The 24,391-nt window shown below is 39.1% G+C and overlaps 1 protein-coding gene across 1 annotated transcript; it reads right to left on the reverse strand.

Annotated features, from left to right (window-relative positions):
- Window positions 1-1,212: 1,212 nt before the first annotated feature.
- Window positions 1,213-23,943, reverse strand: LOC120008889 (glucose-1-phosphate adenylyltransferase large subunit 1-like). Its single transcript, XM_038859261.1, has 15 exons — window positions 23,661-23,943; window positions 23,123-23,422; window positions 4,318-4,440; window positions 4,009-4,182; window positions 3,753-3,845; window positions 3,593-3,676; window positions 3,437-3,492; window positions 3,090-3,183; window positions 2,745-2,930; window positions 2,571-2,651; window positions 2,325-2,411; window positions 2,140-2,244; window positions 1,915-2,021; window positions 1,769-1,829; window positions 1,213-1,636 (listed from the first exon to the last, which is right to left on the reverse strand). The coding sequence occupies exons 2-15, from the start codon at window positions 23,342-23,344 to the stop codon at window positions 1,535-1,537; spliced, it is 1,575 nt and encodes a 524-aa protein (XP_038715189.1). The 5' UTR covers window positions 23,345-23,422; window positions 23,661-23,943; the 3' UTR covers window positions 1,213-1,534.
- Between the last annotated feature and the right edge of the window lie 448 nt (window positions 23,944-24,391).

Raw genomic sequence — 24,391 nt, forward strand, 5'->3', positions numbered from 1 at the left:
AAAAGTGAATTATAGTAACAATATTATAAATCATCCATATAAAGTTATATTATTAGGATGTTAAATTTTAACATGATAAAGTATATTAAATAAAATTATATAATAGAATTATATATTCTACATTCAAACTATAACAACATGATAAGTCATATTATTTTTTAAGAAATTGAATTATACATTTATAGAAAAATAAAAAAAAATAAAAATTAAATGATAAACGGGTACCCGATGGTAAATGATTATGGAATGGTTCCGGTTTTGGAAATTTAAATGGTTTTGGAAAGGTTTTGGTATTGGGTACCTTAACACTAATTGGAAGAGTCCCGATCCCTTGTCATCCCTAACCAAAACATTGCATTCAACATAATTAAATCCACCGTCTTCTCCGAGAGGAATCAATGGCAAGCAGATTACACAACATCAAAGACAATATTATTTATCGCACCAAATAACCTGAGTTGCACGTCCCCTTTTGTCATAACACTACTCGCAATTCATCAAGTCACACCATTCTTTCTCCTGCATGTCTTGTAAGTGCTTCCCTTGGGCTTCTATTCTCATTCGTAGTTTCTTTTGCACCTGTATGTCATATTATCATAATAATGCAACGCTTGCTGGAGAAGACCATAAACTATTGAACTACAGAACTTTGTGAAAACTTCATGAACTGTAAACTGAATCATCTATGTGATATGTGGCCAATAATCCTTTATAATATACGGTAGATTTCGAGCAGACCATGCACAGTGTGACTGTGTCTTTTAAACACAAATTCATGAAGTGGAATAATGAGGAAGGTATTTATGGATGCAGGAGAAAATTACAGTAAAACTACTCATGGAGATATGTACCTCAAGCTGTTCTTGTAAACTTTTTTTGCACTTAAACCTGGAACTTCAGAGTCTCAGCAATCGAAACATCTTTGTTTCAATATAAAGTCCAGAATTATAGAACATACACCAAAAGGAGATCCTAATTAGGATAACCAGCAAACTATTTGTTTGTTAAGGCTAAGTTAACTATCCCTCAAATGTGTGGTCTTAATAGCTTTGGAAAAAACTATGTAGATTTTTTGAAATAGTGCATAAGCAATGTTCTGCTAGAGAAAGAAAGGATATATCCTTAGATCTTTACCTCTTCTGCTTCTTTCTTTTCCTACCTACCCTATGTGGGGAAGACCCATTTTGAGATCCAAGATGTAATAGCAAGACATTAAGAACTGAGATATTATAAATGTTTCAAAGATGTAAAATGTTCATCTGATAAATTTAACTTAGTAACTTTGTCTGAAGAGCTAATCGTTTATTCGACTATATCCAAGAAACCAACCAAAGCAGGCTGCCACTTTTATTCTAGTTATTTACAGGAACCTCTATGGGGCCGGAGGACTTGTAATTTACATATACATGCATTATTATTACTACTTGCTATCGATATCCCAGGTGGGTCAGAAAATATGTTAACTGGCTGCCTGCTTTTCCACCTCAGTCATCGACTCAGTCTGATCAATGAGCTCCTAAGAACCTCACATGGTTTATATGATCATTCCGTCTCTAATTGTTGCATTCTTCAGTATGGTGGTAATACCAGACCGAATGTAAAATCCTTCGTTTGGCCGGTCTGCTTCTTGAACACCCTGAGAAGTACAGGACTATATTTATTCAGCACAAACATGCACATAAAGAGTCAAATGCCGGTACCTCACTATTGATATTGCTCGATATGTACAGGAATTATCATCAGTTGCAGAGAAAATAAATGTACTCACATCAGCATTTGCAATGACCACGTCTCTTCCTATCTTGGCATTCTTGTCAATTATGCAATTCCTTCCATAGAAAAAGCCATCTCAGTTTCGTTGCAAGTATAGGCTTTTTTTTTTCTATTATATAAAAAACATCTCTGAAATCTCACCTGATTCTGGTATTTTGTCCAACACCAATTGGAACCTTTCCCTCTGCTAGTAGAGCTGCGAGTTCGAACTCAGTCTGATAGTAGTCTGCCCCCATCATCATTGTATCCTGGCAAGATAAAACCGACACACCAAACCAATTATTATACAATGCCACAGTTTAATCTTTAAAACCAATTCATAGAAATCAACTATTGTTCAAGGGAAGATCAAAACCATTAGCTCACCTTTAGTTCAACACCACTTTCTAATCGTGACCGTATGCCTACTATTGAGTGTTGTACGCTACACTCTCGCAGGAAACAGCCATGAGAAATTATGGCATCCACAATCTGCAACAATAATTTATTGGAGAGTAGGGTAGCAGGATACCAATCAGATAGTTGCAAACTAATTCAACTCACAATCTTACCTGGCATTTATCGACTTTGGTGGGAGGCAAGAATCTTGGAGACGTAAAGAATGGTGTCTTCGGATCATAAAATTGAAATTTTGGGTCCTGCACAAAAGATGAATGTCAATGTGAGATGCCTTTCAGTTTTATCTGCCAACGTAGGACTGGCCCAGCAAGCAGCGCGCCACTTTACATGGTGACTGAGGATTCTTTGTTTCACTAGTGTAATTTAAAACAACAGCAAAAAATTATTGTATATGGTACCTGTTCAGTAAGGGCCAGATTGGCATCAAAAAAAGACTTTATTGTTCCAATGTCCTCCCAGTAGTCATTGTATAAGAATGCCTGAAAACGTAAAGACGATTAGATACTCAACAGTTCTATCCCAAGTAAAAGTGTTTTAAACATCACTAGTCCATGTTTAACATATTGTCTTACTTGAACGTTGTGATCCTTCACAGCGGATGGAATAATTTCAGAACCAAAGTCATTGCACGAGGGGTAGCTCCATCTAAGAAGCTTTAGCAGAACTTCTGTTTTAAATACGTAAACACCCATTGATGCAATGTAAGGGAATTTCATGGCATCTTGCAAAGGTAGCCCTAAAAGTGAGGTGTCAACTTGCTGCAATGTAAATTCACATAAATAAGTACAGCATTGGATGGAGAAATTTGTAAGTATCCAAGAATTTTCAGACTATCAGTACAATATATAACTTGTTAAGAATAAATGCAAGGAATCGTTCGTCAACCAATGGAAATCGCATGATCTTTAGTTCTTTACCATAGCTTTCAGGTCATTCCCCTTTGGCTTCTCAGCGAATTGGATAATACGTCCGATGTTGTCTATCTTCATCAGCCCATAATCTGAGGCACGGCTGCGAAATAATTGAAATGAAATCTGTAATTCATGATCGATTCATGGATCTATGCCCAATTTATGTCATGAATGATAAAATTTTTCCCTCTGGGAGCAGAAAAAGTGAATATTGCAAAAAATAATATTAATAAAATTCAGTTTCGTAGTAGTCAGATATGATGTTCGGATAATTTAATACATCAAGTATAATTCTTAGGCCGTTTATTAGACGTTAGAATATGGAATGTGGAATGAAAGTAAACTAATTATACCTGTCATCCATGGGTACACATGAAACTGTGATATCAGCATTTGTATCAATATGCTTCTGCAAGCACAGGGAACATGATCAGCAAGCAGATATTTCGAAGCATGTAATTAACGGATTAAGTTAACGATATCACACCATTAAGTAACTAAACGAGTACCTGCACAAAATCCATATAGTCCATCCGGTAAAGATGATCTCCAGACAAGATTAATACATTCTCTACATTCTTGTTCTTGGCATCCTGCGTGAATAATGTAAAACATTTTTTTCAAGCTTCACATAACTTTTTATACAAACAAGAAGTTATCATCGCTCACCTCAAAGACCCATATAAATTGCCTCACAGCATCAGCCGTTCCTTGAAACCACTTTTTCCCTGCCTCTCCTGGTGTTTGAGTGGCTGCGAGGACCTATTTCTCAGACAAAAATTCCCTTCATCAGAAGTTTTAACAAACAAAGTTCACGACTTCACATAATGTAATCTGTATGGTTTATCAATTTTGCAACAATTACTGCAAGCAAATATTGTACTTGAACTTTACACATCCCTTACAGCCAGGACAGTCATCTCACCTCTACAAACCCATCTCCAAAACTTACTCCATTTCCAAAGTTATAAGTTCGAGCGAGGTGACGGTTCAAGGAAAAAGAGTTGAATTGTGTTAGAATAAATATCTTTTTTATCCCACTGTTGATGCAGTTGCTCATTGGGATATCAATCAGCCTGTAACAGCCTCCAATTGGAACCTGCGGATCAAAATAAACCATTGCAGAATTTATAAACACAAAATTTTACAGGTTTTCTTTCATCAAGTCCACACCAATTCAATATAAGTGGAATGTATATATATAACTCAACTAAAACAAATTGAGAACACTTACAGCTGGTTTGGCTCTTCTGCTAGTGAGGGGAAACAGGCGTGTGCCGGCACCCCCACCCAATATGATTGAAGCAACATTTTTTGGATTTGCTTGTGAAGTCTCAAATATTGGAGCTTGAAATGTCTAGAAAAGAAACAAATACAATATACAGACTGTAGTAACCGGTTTTCGTCCGGCCAAAAAAAATACAAAAATAAAAAAATAAAAAAAATATTAAATATATTAAAAAATAACAAAAAATAAAAACAAAAAATAAAAAAAGAAAAGTGGCCGAAAGTGGAAAAGAAAAAGGAGAAGAAAGGAGAGAAAAGGTAGGGGAGAAAGAGAGAAAAAGTAGGGGGAAATTGGGTAAATAAAAAAGAAGAAAAGAAGAAAAGGAGGAGGAAGAGAGAAAAGGGAAGGGAGATCGGGAGAGAAAAAGAAAAAGGAGAAGAAAGGAGGGAAAAGGTAGGGGAGAAAGAGAGAAAAAGTAGGGGGAAATTGGGTAAATAAAAAAGAAAAAAGAAGAAAAGGAGGGGGAGGAGAGAAAAGGAAGGGAGATCGGGAGAGAAGAAGGGGGAGGAGAGAAAAAGAAGAGAAAAGAGGGAAGAAATCAAGAGAGAAACCGGAGAACAAGAGAAGAAGAGAAAAGAGTGTCTCCTCCTTTAACTCTTGAAGGTAATATTCAGCACACATCTTTGTATCTCTTTATTTTTCTTTGATTCCATCTTTGATTCATACTTTGTATCTCTCCGACTTGGTTTCTTTGGTTTCTATGATTTCTTAGGTTTCATGTGTTACTTGTTCTATATGTCCAAGTTGCTGGCTCGGATGTTCGTTTAGATGGCCTATGTTTATATTGTCTATATGTTCTTGTTTACATGTTTGTTTGATTATATTGGCTCTTTTGGATCTGTTTATATGGGCTCTTGTTTATATTAATCTGTTTATATGGATCGCTCCTGTTTATATACATGTGTATATTGTTCAGGTTTTTAGAGATGTTTACATGCCTGTATTCTGTTTATACTAATGATGAACTGAGATGTTGTTTGAGTTTGTTTTGATCTCTTTTGCGTGTATAGGTGGTGCATATATTGTCTTAGTGCATATTATATATATATATATATGGTGCCCGTGTGTGAATGAATATGTTGTATGTATATATATGCATTTGTCAGTGTATATATATACATATATATTATATATATATTGTATATGTGCTTGTATATGTATATATAATGTGTGTGTGTAAGTTCCAGGTGCATGTGTGTGTATATATATATATATATGGTGTATATATAGGTGTGTATATAAGTGTGCCTTTGTGTGTGCGCATATATATATGGTGTACGTGTATATGTATATATAATGTGTGTGTGTAAGTTCCAGGTGTATATGTGTGTATATATATGTATATATATATATATATGGTGTATATATAGCGTGTGTGTATATATGTGTGTCTGTGTATGTGTATATATGTACAGTGTGCATATATATGTATATGTGTGGTGTGTATGTATATATATATGGCGGGTGCATTTGTGTGTGTATATGCGTACAGTATGTGTATATATACTGTGGTATATCTATGTGTTTGGTCTACAGCGTATATGTATATGTCGTGTGTGTGTGGGTATGTGCGTACAATAAGTGTGTGTATATTTATGTGTAGATGGTGTATATATATATATATGTATATATATATATATGTATACAGTGTTGCATATATATATATTGTGAGCATATGTGTGTATTATATGGTGGGTGTGTGCATGCGTACATACAGCGTGTGTATATATATATATATGGATTGTATATGTGTTTGTATATGTATATATTCCAGTTTGTATATTTGTATATATGTGTTTGTGTGGGCATGTTTATAATATATATGGACTTAATTTGATTTGAGTTTTTATGATGTTGGATCCCATTTGACCATTCTTGTGTTTGTGTTGGTGTTTGTTGGGCTTGGATCGGGCTTGTGACCGCATGGGCCGAAGGGCAACTTAGAGGATTTGGGCCGGATTTGAGCAATGGGTCTCAAGGGCAATATTGGGTTCTTGTACATTTGTATAAATTTCGTTTTTGTCACATATCCTTGTAAAATGTAAATCTTTGTAATAGTATAGTGGAAAATAGTGGAAATGCATACATAAATGTTTAGGGTGCTAGAAGCATATAGACATTAGGAGATGATTTTGTGAATGATGATTGCATTAGAATGCCTGCTTAGGGTTTTGATTTTTCATACCATGCCATGATGTTTAGACGTATGCTAGGATTATTTGAATGTCATGAAAATAAATGCAACGCGTTAGTCATTGGATTAATGCAAGCCGTCTCACATTAATAAAACACATCAAGATTAAATTATGGAATCCTTATGTTTTGATTAAATACCAAAGAGCCTTCAAGATATTGGGGTTCCATTGGCATTCATTGAAAACATTTGGATTTCGTGGATCCGGAAAGCAAATGTGTTTTTAGGGATTAGGAGAATTTATTTACGGATTCAACGGTGGGTTTAAAGATATTTGGCCCATTCAATGAGCCATAAATCGATTCTTTCTTTTCTCATGGAAAACATAATTGTGAGTAAGGCTTGAATTGAACATTATTCTTTGATTGTGGGCCCTTTTGGTACATCAACCAAGTCCCCAAAAAAATCCTTTTCCCCAAATATCCAAACCCACTTCAAGTGGTACCTTATCCAACCTTTGGCCAAGCCGGGAATGGCCCCAATGATCCCGTGCACCTTGTTCTCCAAACCACTCCAAGTGGATTTTTCATTTACATCCCAATAAAACCCATCAAAATGGGATTTTCAAAAACAAATCAGAGCCAAATAGGAAAACATTCAAAGGTAACCGTTTTCGGGAGTTGTAGGGTGCCTAACACCTTCCCCATGCTCAATAGACCCCCTTGCCCATTTTTCTCGTAGACCAGAACGGATGTCCAATTGCATCCTAAAAATCAATTGGTGGCGACTTCATTGTTTTTCAAACCGGTTGCTTCAGCTGGCGACTTCACTGGGGACAATTGGTTGTTGTACCAAAGGGGTCGGGCCTTTTTGTTAGTGTTTTCCTATTTGGTTGATTTGTTTATTTTGTTGTACATTTTTCTTTCAACATTTTGAGGAATCTAATGTGTTTGTTCATGATTGTAGATAAAATAACAGGTTTTTGGTTTGATAAAATTTGAGTGTTTATTGAGGATATGGTATGATTCCCCCGCACACACATCACTATTCACATGCACACAAATGACCCATAAAAACCGGGTCCTACTAGTGATTAGTGAGGGTTGATCTTTGCTTTTGATGGATTTTGTCCTCACGTAAGCAAGGAAAAACATCCTCCTGGATTGACGTCCCTTCAAGATATTGGGGGATGGGTTCCACTTCCAGATATGGGGTGTGAACTAACCTGATCCAGTGGCCTCTCGCGTAGCCGCGTTATAGTTAGATATGCCACCCAAATGCACATTACATAACCCTAGATCCGGTTCGAGACCTTCAGAAATTAGTAGGAACCTGATTTTGTTAGGAACAATGGGGGATTCTCCTATCCTTAACTCTATTTATTTCCTGTACATTTAAATACCATGTACCTTTATTCCTCATTTACATGTTTATATGTATTTGATACATACCTGTATGTATATATTCATCAAACCATACATGTACATGTCTTATACACTTGCCATGTATATATTAGCCTAGGTTATGGTACTTGTACACTTGTTAATTGCCATACGTGTCCATATATGCTTGCATGTTTGTTCATACATATCTTATATTCATCCTTTTCATGCCCCATGCATTCACTAGGCACATTCTTTGCAATTGGACAAGAGGATGTTTGCGGAAGCAGTGATAGGAACCAGTGACATAAGACGAGACAGCCCGTGGGAAACTAGAGATGTGTTGGAAAAATTGCAGGCAGAACTCGGAGATAGTTTAAAAAACGATTTACCATTGGGAATTGTTCGGAAGACACAGTTTCAAGAACAGGCACCACCGGGGTTAGCACAGTTTTGGGAGGCACAAAGTAATGAAGCACGCAATAATTTTGGGAAAATTTACGGACGTATTGGGCATCTATTAACTGTCAAAACACCGGTAACTCTTCTTCAGGCTGCTATGCATTTCTGGGACCCTGCATATCGCTGCTTTACTTTCAATACAACAGATTTGTCTCCTTTATTAGAAGAATATGGTCAGTTGTTGGGATATGATCCACATGTGAACAAGGTTTATAATCCGGAGGAAGTTACTGATGGAAGGAAGATTGTTCACCGTCTTTTACAGATAGAGCATACCAGGACTCCTGGAAAGGATAAAGGTAATATTTGGGTGTTTCCAATTGACAGGCTTATGGGTTTCGCTCAAGGGAGGTTTGCAACTCCAGAAGGGCAGATGGCTTTTGCCCTTGCAGTGTATGGAGCAGTGTTATTTCCTTGTGCAGGAGGATATGTAGAAAAGAACGTGATTAAATTGGTTCACCTTGTCAAGTATGGTACCAATCCAATACCTGCAATGTTATGCGAGACAATCCGGTCCCTTAATCATTGTCGCATTCAAGGAGAAGGCAGCTTTCGGGGGTGTTCGCAATTATTAGGACTCTGGTTGGTGAGTCACTTAAAATACCCAAAAAGAATTGGAGCTCCGATGATTGTATTTGAAGATCATACCCGGATGCTTAGAGATCCCATTCAGAATTTCAAGATGGCCGAGATGCAATCTAATGTACCAGCTGTTGACGTGTGGAGACAATTCCTAGAGGAGTTAGAACAGAAGGAGACATTTGATCGAGCAACATGGTACAAGCCCAAAGGTTTGCTTTACAGATGTGGTAATTACAACTGGGTGCCTTTGGTGGGACCATGGGGAGGCACCAGTCAAGCACCTGCAATGTTCTTGCGTCAAGAGGCTGGCAATTTATGTACACCAATTACACATGGCTTGTGGGAGTTTGAATTCGCGCATGGGGATGAGAAGGCGAAACCTATGTCTTACCAAGTGTTAGAAGCATGGAAAAGGACCCACATAATGGAGCGCGGAAGGCTTACTGCAGACCCGGAAGGGAAATATCGATATGTGCAATGGCTCCGAGGAAGGAAGAAGACTATCACCCAGTGTCATAGCTTTGTTAGCATGAAAAAGAAAGAGACGATACCTGGTGGAAATGAAAATTCAGGTCTGGAAATACCATCAAATGAGCTTGATGAAGCAGTAGACACCTTGATTGCCGAAGAGGTAGAAATAGCTCAGAATTCCTGGAGAGAAAAGTATAACAGATATAAGAACAAATGCAAAAAATTGAAAAAGAAGGTCCAGGGGGAGAGGGAAGCCCGAGAAGTGGAAAAAGGACAGTTTGATACATTGAAGGAAAAGATCTCGAAGCTACAGAAGAAAATGAAGAAAAGAAAAGAGAAAGATGCAGCAAAACATTGTAGGACACAAGCAGAACTTCAAGAAATGCAGGAGCATATTCAGAGGCTGAATGAAGAACTGGCATCTCGGAAGGAGGACGCTTATCAAATGTATGTAGACAGAGAAGAGCAAAGAAGAATAGAAGCTGAGAAGAATAGATTGACAGATCAGATGAATGAGATGCTTGAAGAGAACCAGCAACAGATGGAAGGGATCACAACTTTAAGGGAACAGAATGATTATTTTCATTCAATGCTGGAGGAGGTCCAACAGGAGCAGACAAGTACCAAATTCAAAGTAAGGTTGATGATGAGTCGCTTGATGACCCTATCAGAATGGGCCGAGGTTTATGAACGACGTCTGCAGAAGTTGAGTTCCAATCCTATTTTGGAAATGCCAGAGTTGACACAGATATGGGCATTTTTGAAAAATTTGAAAAGTGACTTACAGGAGCTTCAGAGGAGGTTGAATGCAATCCAAGCAGGAGGTGCTGTTATGGTTGAAATTCCGGTTGTTCAAGTGGACTGAATCTGATGTTTCTTCTTGTATGCTTTGAATGAATGAAATGAATAAAAGAAGACAATCTTGTTCTCTTGTCCAATTACAAAGAAATCTAGGAAGCACATAAACTCACAATCATGCATATGCATAGTTAACAGATCTGATTAACTAATAAATGTTTCTTTCATCTTGAAGGTGGCACATAAAAAAGAAAAAGCACCAATTCATTCATATCACCGTCATCCTTATCGCACCAGATTACAGTTGCGAATTGCTAGAACAATGGAGAACGAACAGCAGAAAGAGCTGATCCAGAAGCAGAGCCAGGAAATTACAGATCTGAAAGAACAAATGGCTATGTTGATTACTCAGATGTCGCAGCTTATGAAAGGAAAAGCAGTTGCAGAAAGTTCAGCACAGAAAGGAGAGCCCATGCTTCAGCTTTATGACAACGCGGTAATGAACTTCTCAGGAAGTGCGCCGGTAGTTGGGCCAGCCCGGGATGGTGGATTTCCATCACTGGATTGCCAGCAGAAAACATATGTCATGCCCGTAGAGGCTAAAGGGGAGCAAGGAAGAGGTCTTACTATGGAGCAATACAAAAAGATGGAAAAATGGATGAATTCAATGGAAGGATTTGGGCCTGTTGGCGCTTTAAGTCCCTATAAGTTATGTTTGGTGAAGGATTTGATCATTCCTCCTGATTTCAAGCTTCCGGCTTTTACTCTCTTCGATGGTACTGGAATCCCTCTAGATCATCTGACCATGTATTGTCGGAGGATGCAGCCATATGTTCATGATGAAAAGATATTGATTCACTTTTTCCAGGAAAGTTTGACGGGGAGTGCAACTCGGTGGTTTACAAGCTTAGATCCGTCTTCTGTTGAGACTTGGGAGGATCTGGCTAACTTATTCCTTAAGAAGTATGAGCATAACATGGAGAAGGTCCCTACCATCTATGATCTTCAGGGTACTGTCATGAAGGAAGGAGAAAGTTTTCGGGATTGGGCCCATAGATGGAGAGACTTAGCATCCCAGATGCACCCGCCATTGGCGGAACAAGATCTGGTTAATGCATTCATTGACGCACTTCGAGAGCCTTATACTTCAAAAATCGCTGGAGGGGGGCATGCAGGTTTAGGAGAAATGATCCGAGCAGGGGAACGTATTGAGAGATGCATGCAAAGAGGAAATATTAGCATTAGCGTCCCGATGCTTGAGAAACCAGAGTATCAGAAGGGAGGGAAGATGAAGAAGAAGGAAAACGAGGTGCATACCGTTAATTATAGCAGCAATCCCACTTATGGGTCTCTCACTTTTGATTACAGGCCGCGAAGCAATGCTCCTAGGCTGTCGAGTCCATATAGCCACTACCCAAACTCAAATTCCTACCTGCCACCTCAGTATTCTTATCGACCACCACAACAGACTTACCAATCACCTCAACAAGCTTACCGGCCACCTCACCAAAATTACCAACCACCTCAGCAAGCGTACCAACCACCCCGCCAAAATTACCGAAACTTTGAAAATAATCCCAAGCCCCAAAGGCAGATAGAGCAGTTCGCTTCGATACCGATGACTTATGCCCAATGTTATGACAAGTTATTGTCAAATGCAGCTATTGCACCTATCCCGGGAGGGAAACCCCAGAATCCACCTTACCCCCCTTGGTATAACCCTGAGGTGACATGTGCCTATCACGCAGAGTCGCCTGGACATTCAATTGAAAATTGTCTGGCCTTCAAGAGGATTGTGCAAAATATGGTCAATTCTGGATGGTTGAATTTTGATGGGATCAGGAAGCCCGATGTAACCACTAATCCTCTGCCAGACCATGGCAATGGAGGTACCAATGCTGTTGAGAATTCGGATGACTTTAGGAGGAAAATTGCGGAGGTAACTATGTCTCTGAGTTTGGTGCTGGGTGCTTTGGAAAATGAAGGACTTATTAAAAGAGAGGAGTTGGACTTGACGTTGAGATACGATGGTTATGATGAGTTGAAGACTTGTGAATTTCACAAAGGAGTTGAGGGACATTCTCTGGAGAATTGTTTTCAATTTCAAGCAAAGGTGCAGGATTTGATTGATAGCAAGAAAGTAGTATTTGGTGTGAAGTCAGGGTGCCTGAATGCAGTCAATGTTATTGGGGATGAATTCTATAAAGGACCAAGGCCTGGTGGGAGGACGAAGCCAATTGTTTTGCAGTACTTTTTAGAAGATCAACCGTTTGTCAAAGGTCCACGTCCTTCAAAGCCTTCTTACGTAAGTGATAAGGCTGTTCCGTGGGTATACGAGAAAAATGATCTTGAGGTTGCTGTGGATAATATCTCAGGGGTGAGTAGGATAACCCGAACTGGACGGGTTTATTCTCGAGAGGAGTCAGGTGACCCAATGTCAGGAGCGGAAGCTGAAAGGAAAAGGAAGGGCAAGGACGTTGTAGGAGCGGAAGAGAATTTGAAAGATTTGAAGAAAGATCATATTGTATGTGAGGAAATTAAGAAAGCAGTGACTGATGTAGAAATTCAGGAGTTTCTGAAGATTGTCCGTCAAAGCGAGTATATGATTGTAGACCAGTTGAAAAAGACCCCGGCAAAGATTTCCATCTTAGAATTAATCATGAGTTCGGAGCCACACCGTAAAGTGTTGTTGAGAATGTTGAATCAGGCCTATGTGCCAGAAAAGATACCAACAGAATCTTTTGACGGGATCATCGGAAATGTGCTCGCAACTCACTTATTATCATTTACTGAAGAGGAGATTCCAGATGAGGGGATGGGCCATAACAAAGCGTTGCACATTTCGGCCATGTGTAGGGGTTTTGAAGTGGCAAGTATTTTGATCGACAATGGATCGTCGTTGAATATCCTACCAAAGGAGACTTTTGATAGGCTGCCAATTGACAGATCATATTTGAAGCAAGTACTAGTGGTGGCTAAAGCCTTTGATGGAACCAAGAAGGAGATAATGGGGGAGATCGAGGTCCCTTTGGAGATCGCAAATGTTACATTCAATGTCCCATTTATGGTGATGGATATATCGCCGACTTACAGTTGCCTATTAGGTAGGCCGTGGATCCATACTGCTGGTGCTGTACCATCGTCTTTACATCAGAATCTCAAATTTGCTCACGGAGGAAGAGTCTACATTGTTAAAGGCCAGTCGGAATGGATGGTGGCTAGCGTTTCAAACTCACTCCATATCGATGCGCCCTTGCAGGGGATTGAAAGCTCCTTCCAGTCCCTTGAAATTGCTACTGCCAGTTTTGTGAAGGAGGAGCAGCTTCTGATGCAGCCCCGTTTATCAAAAGTGGCTAAGTTTATTGGAAGAATTATGTTGAAGATGGGATTCCGACCAGGAGGAGGTTTAGGTAAAGAGGAGCAGGGGATAAAGAAGCCAATAGCTGTATTGAAACAGGCTGAGCGCTGGGGGCTTGGGTATAAGCCCAGTAGAACTGATAAGGTCCAGGCCCAAGCTGAGAAACAGGCAAGGCGAATCGCTCGTTTTGAGGGTCGAGAGCTGAATATTCTGAAAAGGTCAATTCCTTGGTTGTATGACAGTTTCGTGTTTGGAGATTTCTTGGAAAAGGTCAATCCGCTCAATGCAGGGGCAATTCTAGGAAAATTGACCCTTAATTTTCCCATTGATCAAGTTGAAAGGAATCTAGCTGGGGCGAATTTTGAAGAGCTGTGTGAGCAGTTGGAAGATTTTCATGTTGCTGTTATAGAGGAAGATCCGAACTTTGCTGCTAAGCCTTATTTTGTCATTCCTCGGCCTCCAGGTTTTGGGCTCAACAACTGGACCAGTTTTGAACTGCCAGTCTCGATCAACAGCCTTCAAGAGTAATCTCCATATGCACTATGATCTGTGGTCTAGCTCACGGCCACTGATTGGGTTTTTGTAATGAGCATGTCTTTACTTTATCTTTTGATGAATTCGCATAGTATGGCCTTCGCTTATTCTCATGTTTCGGATGATTCTGCTATGCTTATCATAAATAAAAATCTTTGTTCAAAATTCTCACATCTGTTCACCTTATTTCATACATCACTTCTAAAAATTCAAATCTCACACATTCCCTTTCAACAGGACTGAAATTGATGATAATAAAAAAGATGAACCGAATGAACCAGATTTTGGGGCACTCATTAACAATGTTGAATCTGATTCCGACACTGAGGATGAATTTGAGATATCGCCAGAAATGTTAAGGCAAGTTAACCAAGAGGAGAAGATAGTTCAGCCGCATAAAGAAATAACTGAGGTTGTTAACTTGGGAACTGAAGATCAGAAAAAGGTGGTTAGGATTGGTGCAGCTTTTGAAGGAGGAGATAGAAAAAGATTGATAGGTTTGCTACATGAATATCAGGACGTTTTTGCATGGTCATATCAAGATATGCCAGGACTTGATACAAACATAGTGGTCCATAAATTGCCATTGAAACCAGATTGTCTGCCAGTGAAGCAAAAGTTGAGAAGATTGAAGCCGGAGATGCTTTTGAAGATTAGAGATGAAGTAAAAAAGCAATTTGATGCAGGATTCCTTGCTGTAGCAAAATACCCTGATTGGGTTGCAAATATCGTACCAGTCCCAAAGAAAGACGGTAAGGTTCGGATGTGCGTGGATTACAGGGATCTTAATCGGGCGAGCCCGAAAGATGACTTTCCTTTACCCCAAATTGATATACTAGTAGACAACACTGCTAGACATTTTGCGTTCTCCTTCATGGATGGATTCTCAGGATATAACCAGATCAAGATGGCACCGGAAGATCAGGAGAAAACTACTTTCATCACTTTATGGGGTACCTTTTGTTACAAAGTCATGCCATTTGGTCTCAAAAATGCGGGAGCTACTTATCAGCGAGCAATGGTTACTCTGTTTCATGATATGATGCATAAAGAGATTGAGGTGTATGTGGATGACATGATTGCTAAGTCAAAGGAGGATGAAGATCACGTGATTAACCTGGAGAAGTTGTTCAAGAGGTTGAGAAGGCACCAATTGAAGTTGAATCCCTCGAAATGCACATTTGGGGCAACCTCAGGGAAGTTGTTGGGTTTTATTGTCAGTAGAAGAGGTATTGAAGTAGACCCGGATAAAGTGAAGGCGATTATAGAGATGCCGACCCCTCGCACCGAGAAAGAAGTCAGAGGTTTCTTGGGCAGACTCAATTATATTGCAAGGTTCATTTCACAGTTGACAACTACGTGTGAGCCAATTTTTAAGTTACTTCGGAAGAATAACCCATCAGAATGGAATGATGAATGTCAAAGTGCCTTTGAGAGAATTAAACAGTATTTACAAAATCCACCGGTCTTGATGCCTCCGGTTGTTGGGAAACCACTTATTCTCTACCTGACTATATCGGACAAGTCGATGGGGTGTATGTTAGGGCAACACAATTCATCAGGAAGAATAGAGCATGCGATCTACTACTTGAGCAAGAAATTCACCAGTTGTGAGGCAAACTACTCCATCTTGGAGAAAACTTGTTGTTCATTGGCATGGGCTGCGCATAGGCTCAGGCAATATATGCTTTATCACACTACTTGGTTGATCTCGAGGATGGATCCGATCAAGTATATTTTTGAAAAACCATCTCTTTCGGGGAGGATTGCAAAATGGCAGATGCTGTTGTCAGAATACGATATTTTGTATGTTGCTCAGAAGGCAGTGAAGGGAAGTGCAATAGCAGATTACTTAGCAGAGCAGGCGATTGATGACTCTCAGCCTATGAATCCAGGGTTCCCAGATGGAGAAATCTTGTCCTTAGAGATGGAGAGTCGGAAAGATATTGACAGATGGGTTATGTTGTTTGATGGCGCTTCTAATATCGTTGGTAATGGGATTGGGGCTGTGCTTATTTCTCCAGAAGGAAAAGTTACCCCGTTTACTGCTAAGCTTTATTTCAACTGTACCAATAATGTGTCCGAGTATGAGGCCTGTGCCATGGGAATTCAAGCTGCTGTTGATGTTGGGATTAAAAAGCTTCAGGTTTATGGTGACTCTCAATTGGTGATCAGGCAATTGTGTGACGAATGGGAAACCAGGGATGCCAAGTTAGTCCCGTATTATCAGCATATCAAGGAATTGATGAAGTTTTTCGATTGTGTAGAATTTGATCATATTCCAAGAGAAGAAAACCAGATGGCAGATGCTTTGGCCACTCTGGCAGCTATGTTTGATTTGGACCCTCGAGGAGAAGTAGAGGTTATCAGGATTGAGAAGCGTAAAATTCAGGCGCACTGTTTGAATATAGTAGCAGAACCTGATGGCAAACCCTGGTATTATGATGTGAAGCAGTATTTGGAGAAAGGAGAATACCCTCCAGAGGCCTCAGATAATGACAAACGCACCATCCGAAGGCTCTCAAGCTCCTTTTTCTTGGATAAAGACGTGTTGTATAAGAGAAGCTCTGGATTTGTACTTCTTCGATGCGTGGATACTGATGGAGCCAAACAGATTATGGAAGATATCCATGAAGGAATATGTGGTACTCATGCAGGTGGGTATTCAATGGCAAGGAAGATATTGCGAGCAGGCCACTATTGGCTTACCATGGAAAGAGATTGTATTAACTATGCGATCAGATGCCATAAGTGCCAAATTTATGCTGATAAAACTCATGTGCCAGTAAACCCTCTACGAGTATTAGCAGCGCCTTGGCCTTTTTCGATGTGGGGTATTGATGTTATTGGTCCTATCGAGCCCAAAGCCTCCAATGGACATCGCTTTATCCTGGTTGCAATTGATTATTTTACAAAGTGGGTGGAAGCAAATTCTTATGCTAAAGTGACAAGTAACGTTATCGCCCGATTCTTGAGAAAAGATATTGTATGTCGCTATGGGGTTCCCGAAAGGATCATTACTGACAATGGCACGAATTTCAACAGCAAGATAGTAAATGATTTATGCGAGCAGTTCAAGATCAAGCATCATAATTCATCTCCTTATCGTCCCAAGATGAACGGGGCTGTTGAGGCGGCTAACAAAAATATCAAGAAAATCATCCAGAAGATGACAGAGAATTACAAAGATTGGCATGAAAAGCTTCCTTTCGCTTTATATGGGTACCGAACTTCGGTGCGTACATCCACTGGTGAAAGTCCTTTTGCTTTAGTATATGGGACAGAGGCGGTCCTTCCCATTGAAGTAGAAATCCCTTCGCTAAGAGTAGTGATGGAGGCCAACTTGGAGGAGACGGAGTGGGTCCGAGCCCGTTATGAACATCTAAATTTTATTGAGGAGAGAAGATTAGGGGCACTTTGTAGAGGACAACTTTATCAAAGACGAATGATAAGAGCACATCGCAAGAAGGTGCGTCCTCGTTGTTTCAGAGAAGGGGATTTAGTGCTAAAGATGATTCAGCCACCTCAAAAAGATCACCGTGGAAAATGGACTCCTACCTACGAGGGACCATATGTGGTGAAGAAAGCATTCTCTGGTGGAGCAGTAATTTTGACAAGGATGGATGGAGATGATTTGCCTCACCCAGTAAATGTCGATGTTCTCAGGCAGTATTATGCTTAAAAAAAAAAAACCCGCTAGAGTGAAAACCCGAAAAGGGTGCTCTAGGCAAAAAAAAAATCCCGTTAGAGTGAAAACCTGAAAGGGCGCTCTAGGCAAAATTAGGGACAATAAGAAATTTTATTGAAGTGAAAACCCTCACGGGTACTTTAATTATGGCTGCAAATTTCGGTTGCAGATTGTTTGAAGAAAGGAGGTTGAGACATGAGTCTGTTGGTTGTTAACTTGTCTTGCATTGACATTCGGGCAGAGTACAGAATCGACCTCATAGTTGCCAGATTGGAGGACAGTTATTTGGGCAAACATCCAAAACTGGGGCAGTTCTCAGGATGCTCTTTATACTATCATTTGTTTGTTCGTTAAACAGAATGAGAAGTTTGTTAGCAGAAATGGAGGACTCAGAGACAGTCTCAGACGAGTCAGATTTGATCATTGTTAATTGGGTGTACACCAAAACTGGGGCAGTTTTGGTGGAATCTTTGAATTATTACATATTTCATCTTGGAGAAGTTGGGTTTGTCCCTTCTTCCTTTGACTTCTCTACATTCTTGTACATACCTTTGTCAATCGGCACTCGTCCTTTCAATAAAAATGGCGAAGAAATTCATTTCTATTTGTCACTTGTGGCATCTGTTTTCCATACCCCAACTCCATTCTCAATCCATGTTCCAAAAAGTTTATCACCTGCATTCATTAATTGACATGCATGGCTATACCATTGAATTTATCACTGATAAAGTTTTGACAGGAAATGTGGAATATGCATTAGGACATTACTCTTGATAGGAATTTGATTGGATTTTTGGCATCCTAAGCTGGAAGGGATTTGAATAAAAGACTTGAAGCCGAGGTAAGCATTAGCAGGAAAGGGAAGATCATAATCATATGACGTGCACAACGAAGTGAAAAATAAACCTAGATGAAATGGCAGCATTGAACTCAAAAGTGGGCACACGTGCAAATAAGCAAGGAAAAGGAAGAAAGATAGCTGAAGAGTTGGGTTTGGGAAAGAGCGAAGGCCTTTGCTAATCAGCATAAAGAAGATGCATTGAAAATCCAGAGTCAGAAAGTCAAACCCTACAAAGAAGCAGATTTGTTCTAGCAGTTCGCAACTGTACGCGTGACTGAGGACGGCACAGCCTTAAGAGAGCATGCATTCACTCATTAATGAAACATTCATATTTGAACAAAAATCGGTCATTACATGCATCATTGTTGCATATGGTTTGTCCTTTTTGTATTATGGCAGGTTTATGCAGAAGATACAGCTTGGACGTAGTCATTCTCCTCAAATCAAAGCATATCATTTGCTCGAAACATCTTTCTGTCAAGGTGAGATTACAAAAACTCCCGAGCAGCTTTTCTCAAAAAAAAAAAAAAAAAAAAAAAAAAAAAAAAAAAAAAAAAAAACAAACAAACAAACAAATTATTGGCCAAGCCGGGAATGGCCCCAATGATCCCGACCACCATCAGCCAAGCTGGGAATGGCTACAGTGATCCCAAGCACTTTTTTGGCCAAGCCGGGAATGGCCCCAATGATCCCGAGCACACTGTTTTTTCAATTTACAAAACCCACTCCAAGTGGGATTTCATTCAAGCATTGGCCAAGCCGGGAATGGCCCCAATGATCCCGAGCACATTGTTTTTTCAATTTACAAAACCCACTCCAAGTGGGATTTCATTCAAGCATTGGCCAAGCCGGGAATGGCCCCAATGATCCCGAGCACATTGTTTTTTCAATTTACAAAACCCACTCCAAGTGGGATTTCATTCAAGCATTGGCCAAGCCGGGAATGGCCCCAATGATCCCGAGCACATTGTTTTTTCAATTTACAAAACCCACTTCAAGTGGGATTTCATACAAGCATTGGCCAAGCCGGGAATGGCCCCAATGATCCCGAGCACATTGTTTTTTCAATTTACAAAACCCACTCCAAGTGGGATTTCATTCAAGCATTGGCCAAGCCGGGAATGGCCCCAATGATCCCGAGCACATTGTTTTTTCAATTTACAAAACCCACTTCAAGTGGGATTTCATTCAAGCATTGGCCAAGCCGGGAATGGCCCCAATGATCCCGAGCACATTGTTTTTTCAATTTACAAAACCCACTCTAAGTGGGATTTCATTCAAGCATTGGCCAAGCCGGGAATGGCCCCAATGATCCCGAGCACACTGTTTTTTTTCAATTTACAAAACCCACTCCAAGTGGGATTTCATTCAAGCATCGGCCAAGCCGGGAATGGCCCCAATGATCCCGAGCACTTTTTAAGCCAAGCCGGGAATGGCTACAGTGATCCCCGCATCTTTCCTTATCCTTTCCGTACGAAATTCGGTTAACTACACCTTTGTCCGCCTTTTACTTCATAAAAGACATACAAAGGGGGGCAGCTGTAGTAACCGGTTTTCGTCCGGCCAAAAAAAATACAAAAATAAAAAAATAAAAAAAATATTAAATATATTAAAAAATAACAAAAAATAAAAACAAAAAATAAAAAAAGAAAAGTGGCCGAAAGTGGAAAAGAAAAAGGAGAAGAAAGGAGAGAAAAGGTAGGGGAGAAAGAGAGAAAAAGTAGGGGGAAATTGGGTAAATAAAAAAGAAGAAAAGAAGAAAAGGAGGAGGAAGAGAGAAAAGGGAAGGGAGATCGGGAGAGAAAAAGAAAAAGGAGAAGAAAGGAGGGAAAAGGTAGGGGAGAAAGAGAGAAAAAGTAGGGGGAAATTGGGTAAATAAAAAAGAAAAAAGAAGAAAAGGAGGGGGAGGAGAGAAAAGGAAGGGAGATCGGGAGAGAAGAAGGGGGAGGAGAGAAAAAGAAGAGAAAAGAGGGAAGAAATCAAGAGAGAAACCGGAGAACAAGAGAAGAAGAGAAAAGAGTGTCTCCTCCTTTAACTCTTGAAGGTAATATTCAGCACACATCTTTGTATCTCTTTATTTTTCTTTGATTCCATCTTTGATTCATACTTTGTATCTCTCCGACTTGGTTTCTTTGGTTTCTATGATTTCTTAGGTTTCATGTGTTACTTGTTCTATATGTCCAAGTTGCTGGCTCGGATGTTCGTTTAGATGGCCTATGTTTATATTGTCTATATGTTCTTGTTTACATGTTTGTTTGATTATATTGGCTCTTTTGGATCTGTTTATATGGGCTCTTGTTTATATTAATCTGTTTATATGGATCGCTCCTGTTTATATACATGTGTATATTGTTCAGGTTTTTAGAGATGTTTACATGCCTGTATTCTGTTTATACTAATGATGAACTGAGATGTTGTTTGAGTTTGTTTTGATCTCTTTTGCGTGTATAGGTGGTGCATATATTGTCTTAGTGCATATTATATATATATATATATATGGTGCCCGTGTGTGAATGAATATGTTGTATGTATATATATGCATTTGTCAGTGTATATATATACATATATATTATATATATATTGTATATGTGCTTGTATATGTATATATAATGTGTGTGTGTAAGTTCCAGGTGCATGTGTGTGTATATATATATATATATGGTGTATATATAGGTGTGTATATAAGTGTGCCTTTGTGTGTGCGCATATATATATGGTGTACGTGTATATGTATATATAATGTGTGTGTGTAAGTTCCAGGTGTATATGTGTGTATATATATGTATATATATATATATATATGGTGTATATATAGCGTGTGTGTATATATGTGTGTCTGTGTATGTGTATATATGTACAGTGTGCATATATATGTATATGTGTGGTGTGTATGTATATATATATGGCGGGTGCATTTGTGTGTGTATATGCGTACAGTATGTGTATATATACTGTGGTATATCTATGTGTTTGGTCTACAGCGTATATGTATATGTCGTGTGTGTGTGGGTATGTGCGTACAATAAGTGTGTGTATATTTATGTGTAGATGGTGTATATATATATATATGTATATATATATATATGTATACAGTGTTGCATATATATATATTGTGAGCATATGTGTGTATTATATGGTGGGTGTGTGCATGCGTACATACAGCGTGTGTATATATATATATATGGATTGTATATGTGTTTGTATATGTATATATTCCAGTTTGTATATTTGTATATATGTGTTTGTGTGGGCATGTTTATAATATATATGGACTTAATTTGATTTGAGTTTTTATGATGTTGGATCCCATTTGACCATTCTTGTGTTTGTGTTGGTGTTTGTTGGGCTTGGATCGGGCTTGTGACCGCATGGGCCGAAGGGCAACTTAGAGGATTTGGGCCGGATTTGAGCAATGGGTCTCAAGGGCAATATTGGGTTCTTGTACATTTGTATAAATTTCGTTTTTGTCACATATCCTTGTAAAATGTAAATCTTTGTAATAGTATAGTGGAAAATAGTGGAAATGCATACATAAATGTTTAGGGTGCTAGAAGCATATAGACATTAGGAGATGATTTTGTGAATGATGATTGCATTAGAATGCCTGCTTAGGGTTTTGATTTTTCATACCATGCCATGATGTTTAGACGTATGCTAGGATTATTTGAATGTCATGAAAATAAATGCAACGCGTTAGTCATTGGATTAATGCAAGCCGTCTCACATTAATAAAACACATCAAGATTAAATTATGGAATCCTTATGTTTTGATTAAATACCAAAGAGCCTTCAAGATATTGGGGTTCCATTGGCATTCATTGAAAACATTTGGATTTCGTGGATCCGGAAAGCAAATGTGTTTTTAGGGATTAGGAGAATTTATTTACGGATTCAACGGTGGGTTTAAAGATATTTGGCCCATTCAATGAGCCATAAATCGATTCTTTCTTTTCTCATGGAAAACATAATTGTGAGTAAGGCTTGAATTGAACATTATTCTTTGATTGTGGGCCCTTTTGGTACATCAACCAAGTCCCCAAAAAAATCCTTTTCCCCAAATATCCAAACCCACTTCAAGTGGTACCTTATCCAACCTTTGGCCAAGCCGGGAATGGCCCCAATGATCCCGTGCACCTTGTTCTCCAAACCACTCCAAGTGGATTTTTCATTTACATCCCAATAAAACCCATCAAAATGGGATTTTCAAAAACAAATCAGAGCCAAATAGGAAAACATTCAAAGGTAACCGTTTTCGGGAGTTGTAGGGTGCCTAACACCTTCCCCATGCTCAATAGACCCCCTTGCCCATTTTTCTCGTAGACCAGAACGGATGTCCAATTGCATCCTAAAAATCAATTGGTGGCGACTTCATTGTTTTTCAAACCGGTTGCTTCACAGACAAATGAACATCACAATCAACTAGATTCCAAAATAATATCAAGAAACACCAGCCTTGACCAAATTAAATTAAACAGATAGTTTTCACCAGATATGAACTTACCACACTCTCTTTGTTAATATCTGATGTGAGAACAGAGTAGGCAACTCCAGCCTTGACCTTTTTCGCTCCGTTACGGGTTCTCTGATTCTTCCAAACACTCAAATCTCTGCTCTTGAAGCTGCCTCTTGTGCATTCATCCCAAAACAATGTACCCCTGTCACCCCTTCTGGTGAGATTGATTTGGAGTTCATTGGCCTTCAAATTAGCAATGCAAGAATCCATTGACAAGCTAATAAATCAGAGCCCCAGTAAATGGTCCAATGGTAAAACCTTTGTTCCAAAGATCAGGGAATCTGGAATCTAAGAAAACCCACCACAATGAAACAAATCAGTTAAAAAGTTATTCTTTTCTTTCTTTGGCGGTCCAAGCTCACAGAATCTGTTAACCACAAATCATACCAATAAAACTAACAAAACTAATAAAATAAAATTGAAACCACCAGATCTTGTCTCAGCCTAAAATACCCAGAATTAGAAACACCCAGATCAGAACTATAAGAATAATAAATACATAAATAACTCTGAGAATCAAAAGTACCCGAAACCCTTTAAAAGAGTCCCTTGTGAGTCTCAGTTGTGCAAGCAGAATGTGAATACGATGAGTCTATGAGTCTGAGTTTGGCATTAGATTTGCCAAGCGGCATTGGGATTTGGGTTTGAAAATCCCATATGGGAATTGAATTGTGATAGTTACGTTGTTCACTCTGTGATCTGTTCCAACTCTTCTTAGCCACTAGAACCCTGCCATTTGAAAGAGTCTTCCGTCAACTGAAACATCTTTCTATTTCTATTTCAAGTTCCTCTCTTGTTGGTATTTCATGTTTTCTCGGAAGCCCATTTTTATTTTTCTGATTATTTAATGGAATCTCAATCAAGGATTCAACGGTACTCTAAAAATTACAAATTATTATATTTATTTTGTCATTAATAAGAAATAGATGAACGGTGATCCATACTCCATAGTAGCCAAGTGGACTGCCAAGTGGACTTGTACGGCCAGGAATGGAGTGCGAGACTGACGGTTACGATTGGCTTGCATGGGAGGGGAGTGGGACCCTTTCGTGACTCTGAGATCTAATAATTTGTCAGCAAGTCTCAACGTGGCAGTCATTTTTTTTTGTCTCATACATGGACGGTGGATATTTAAACAAAGAACCGTGTTTGTTATGGAAACCAGCTCAAACACTATAAATTAAAATTATTTATATTACGCCAAAGACTCAATGTTATTCTTCTTGAATCGTTACATTGTTTCTTAAGTTCATAAAA

Source organism: Tripterygium wilfordii, chromosome 11, assembly GCF_013401445.1.
Source record: "Tripterygium wilfordii isolate XIE 37 chromosome 11, ASM1340144v1, whole genome shotgun sequence".
In the NCBI taxonomy this organism is placed as follows: Eukaryota; Viridiplantae; Streptophyta; class Magnoliopsida; order Celastrales; family Celastraceae; genus Tripterygium; species Tripterygium wilfordii.

What these genes read in the sequence shown, in the direction of transcription:
- LOC120008889 (XM_038859261.1), bottom strand. Translation starts at nt 23,344, where the DNA reads ATGGATTCTTGCATTGCTAATTTGAAGGCCAATGAACTCCAAATCAAT. An exon ending in GCAGAAGAGCCAAACCAGCT is followed by an intron (nt 4,183 to 4,317) that starts GTAAGTGTTCTC and finishes TTTGATCCGCAG; the next exon opens with GTTCCAATTGGAGGCTGTTA. An exon ending in GGACAAAATACCAGAATCAG is followed by an intron (nt 1,830 to 1,914) that starts GTGAGATTTCAG and finishes TTTCTATGGAAG; the next exon opens with GAATTGCATAATTGACAAGA.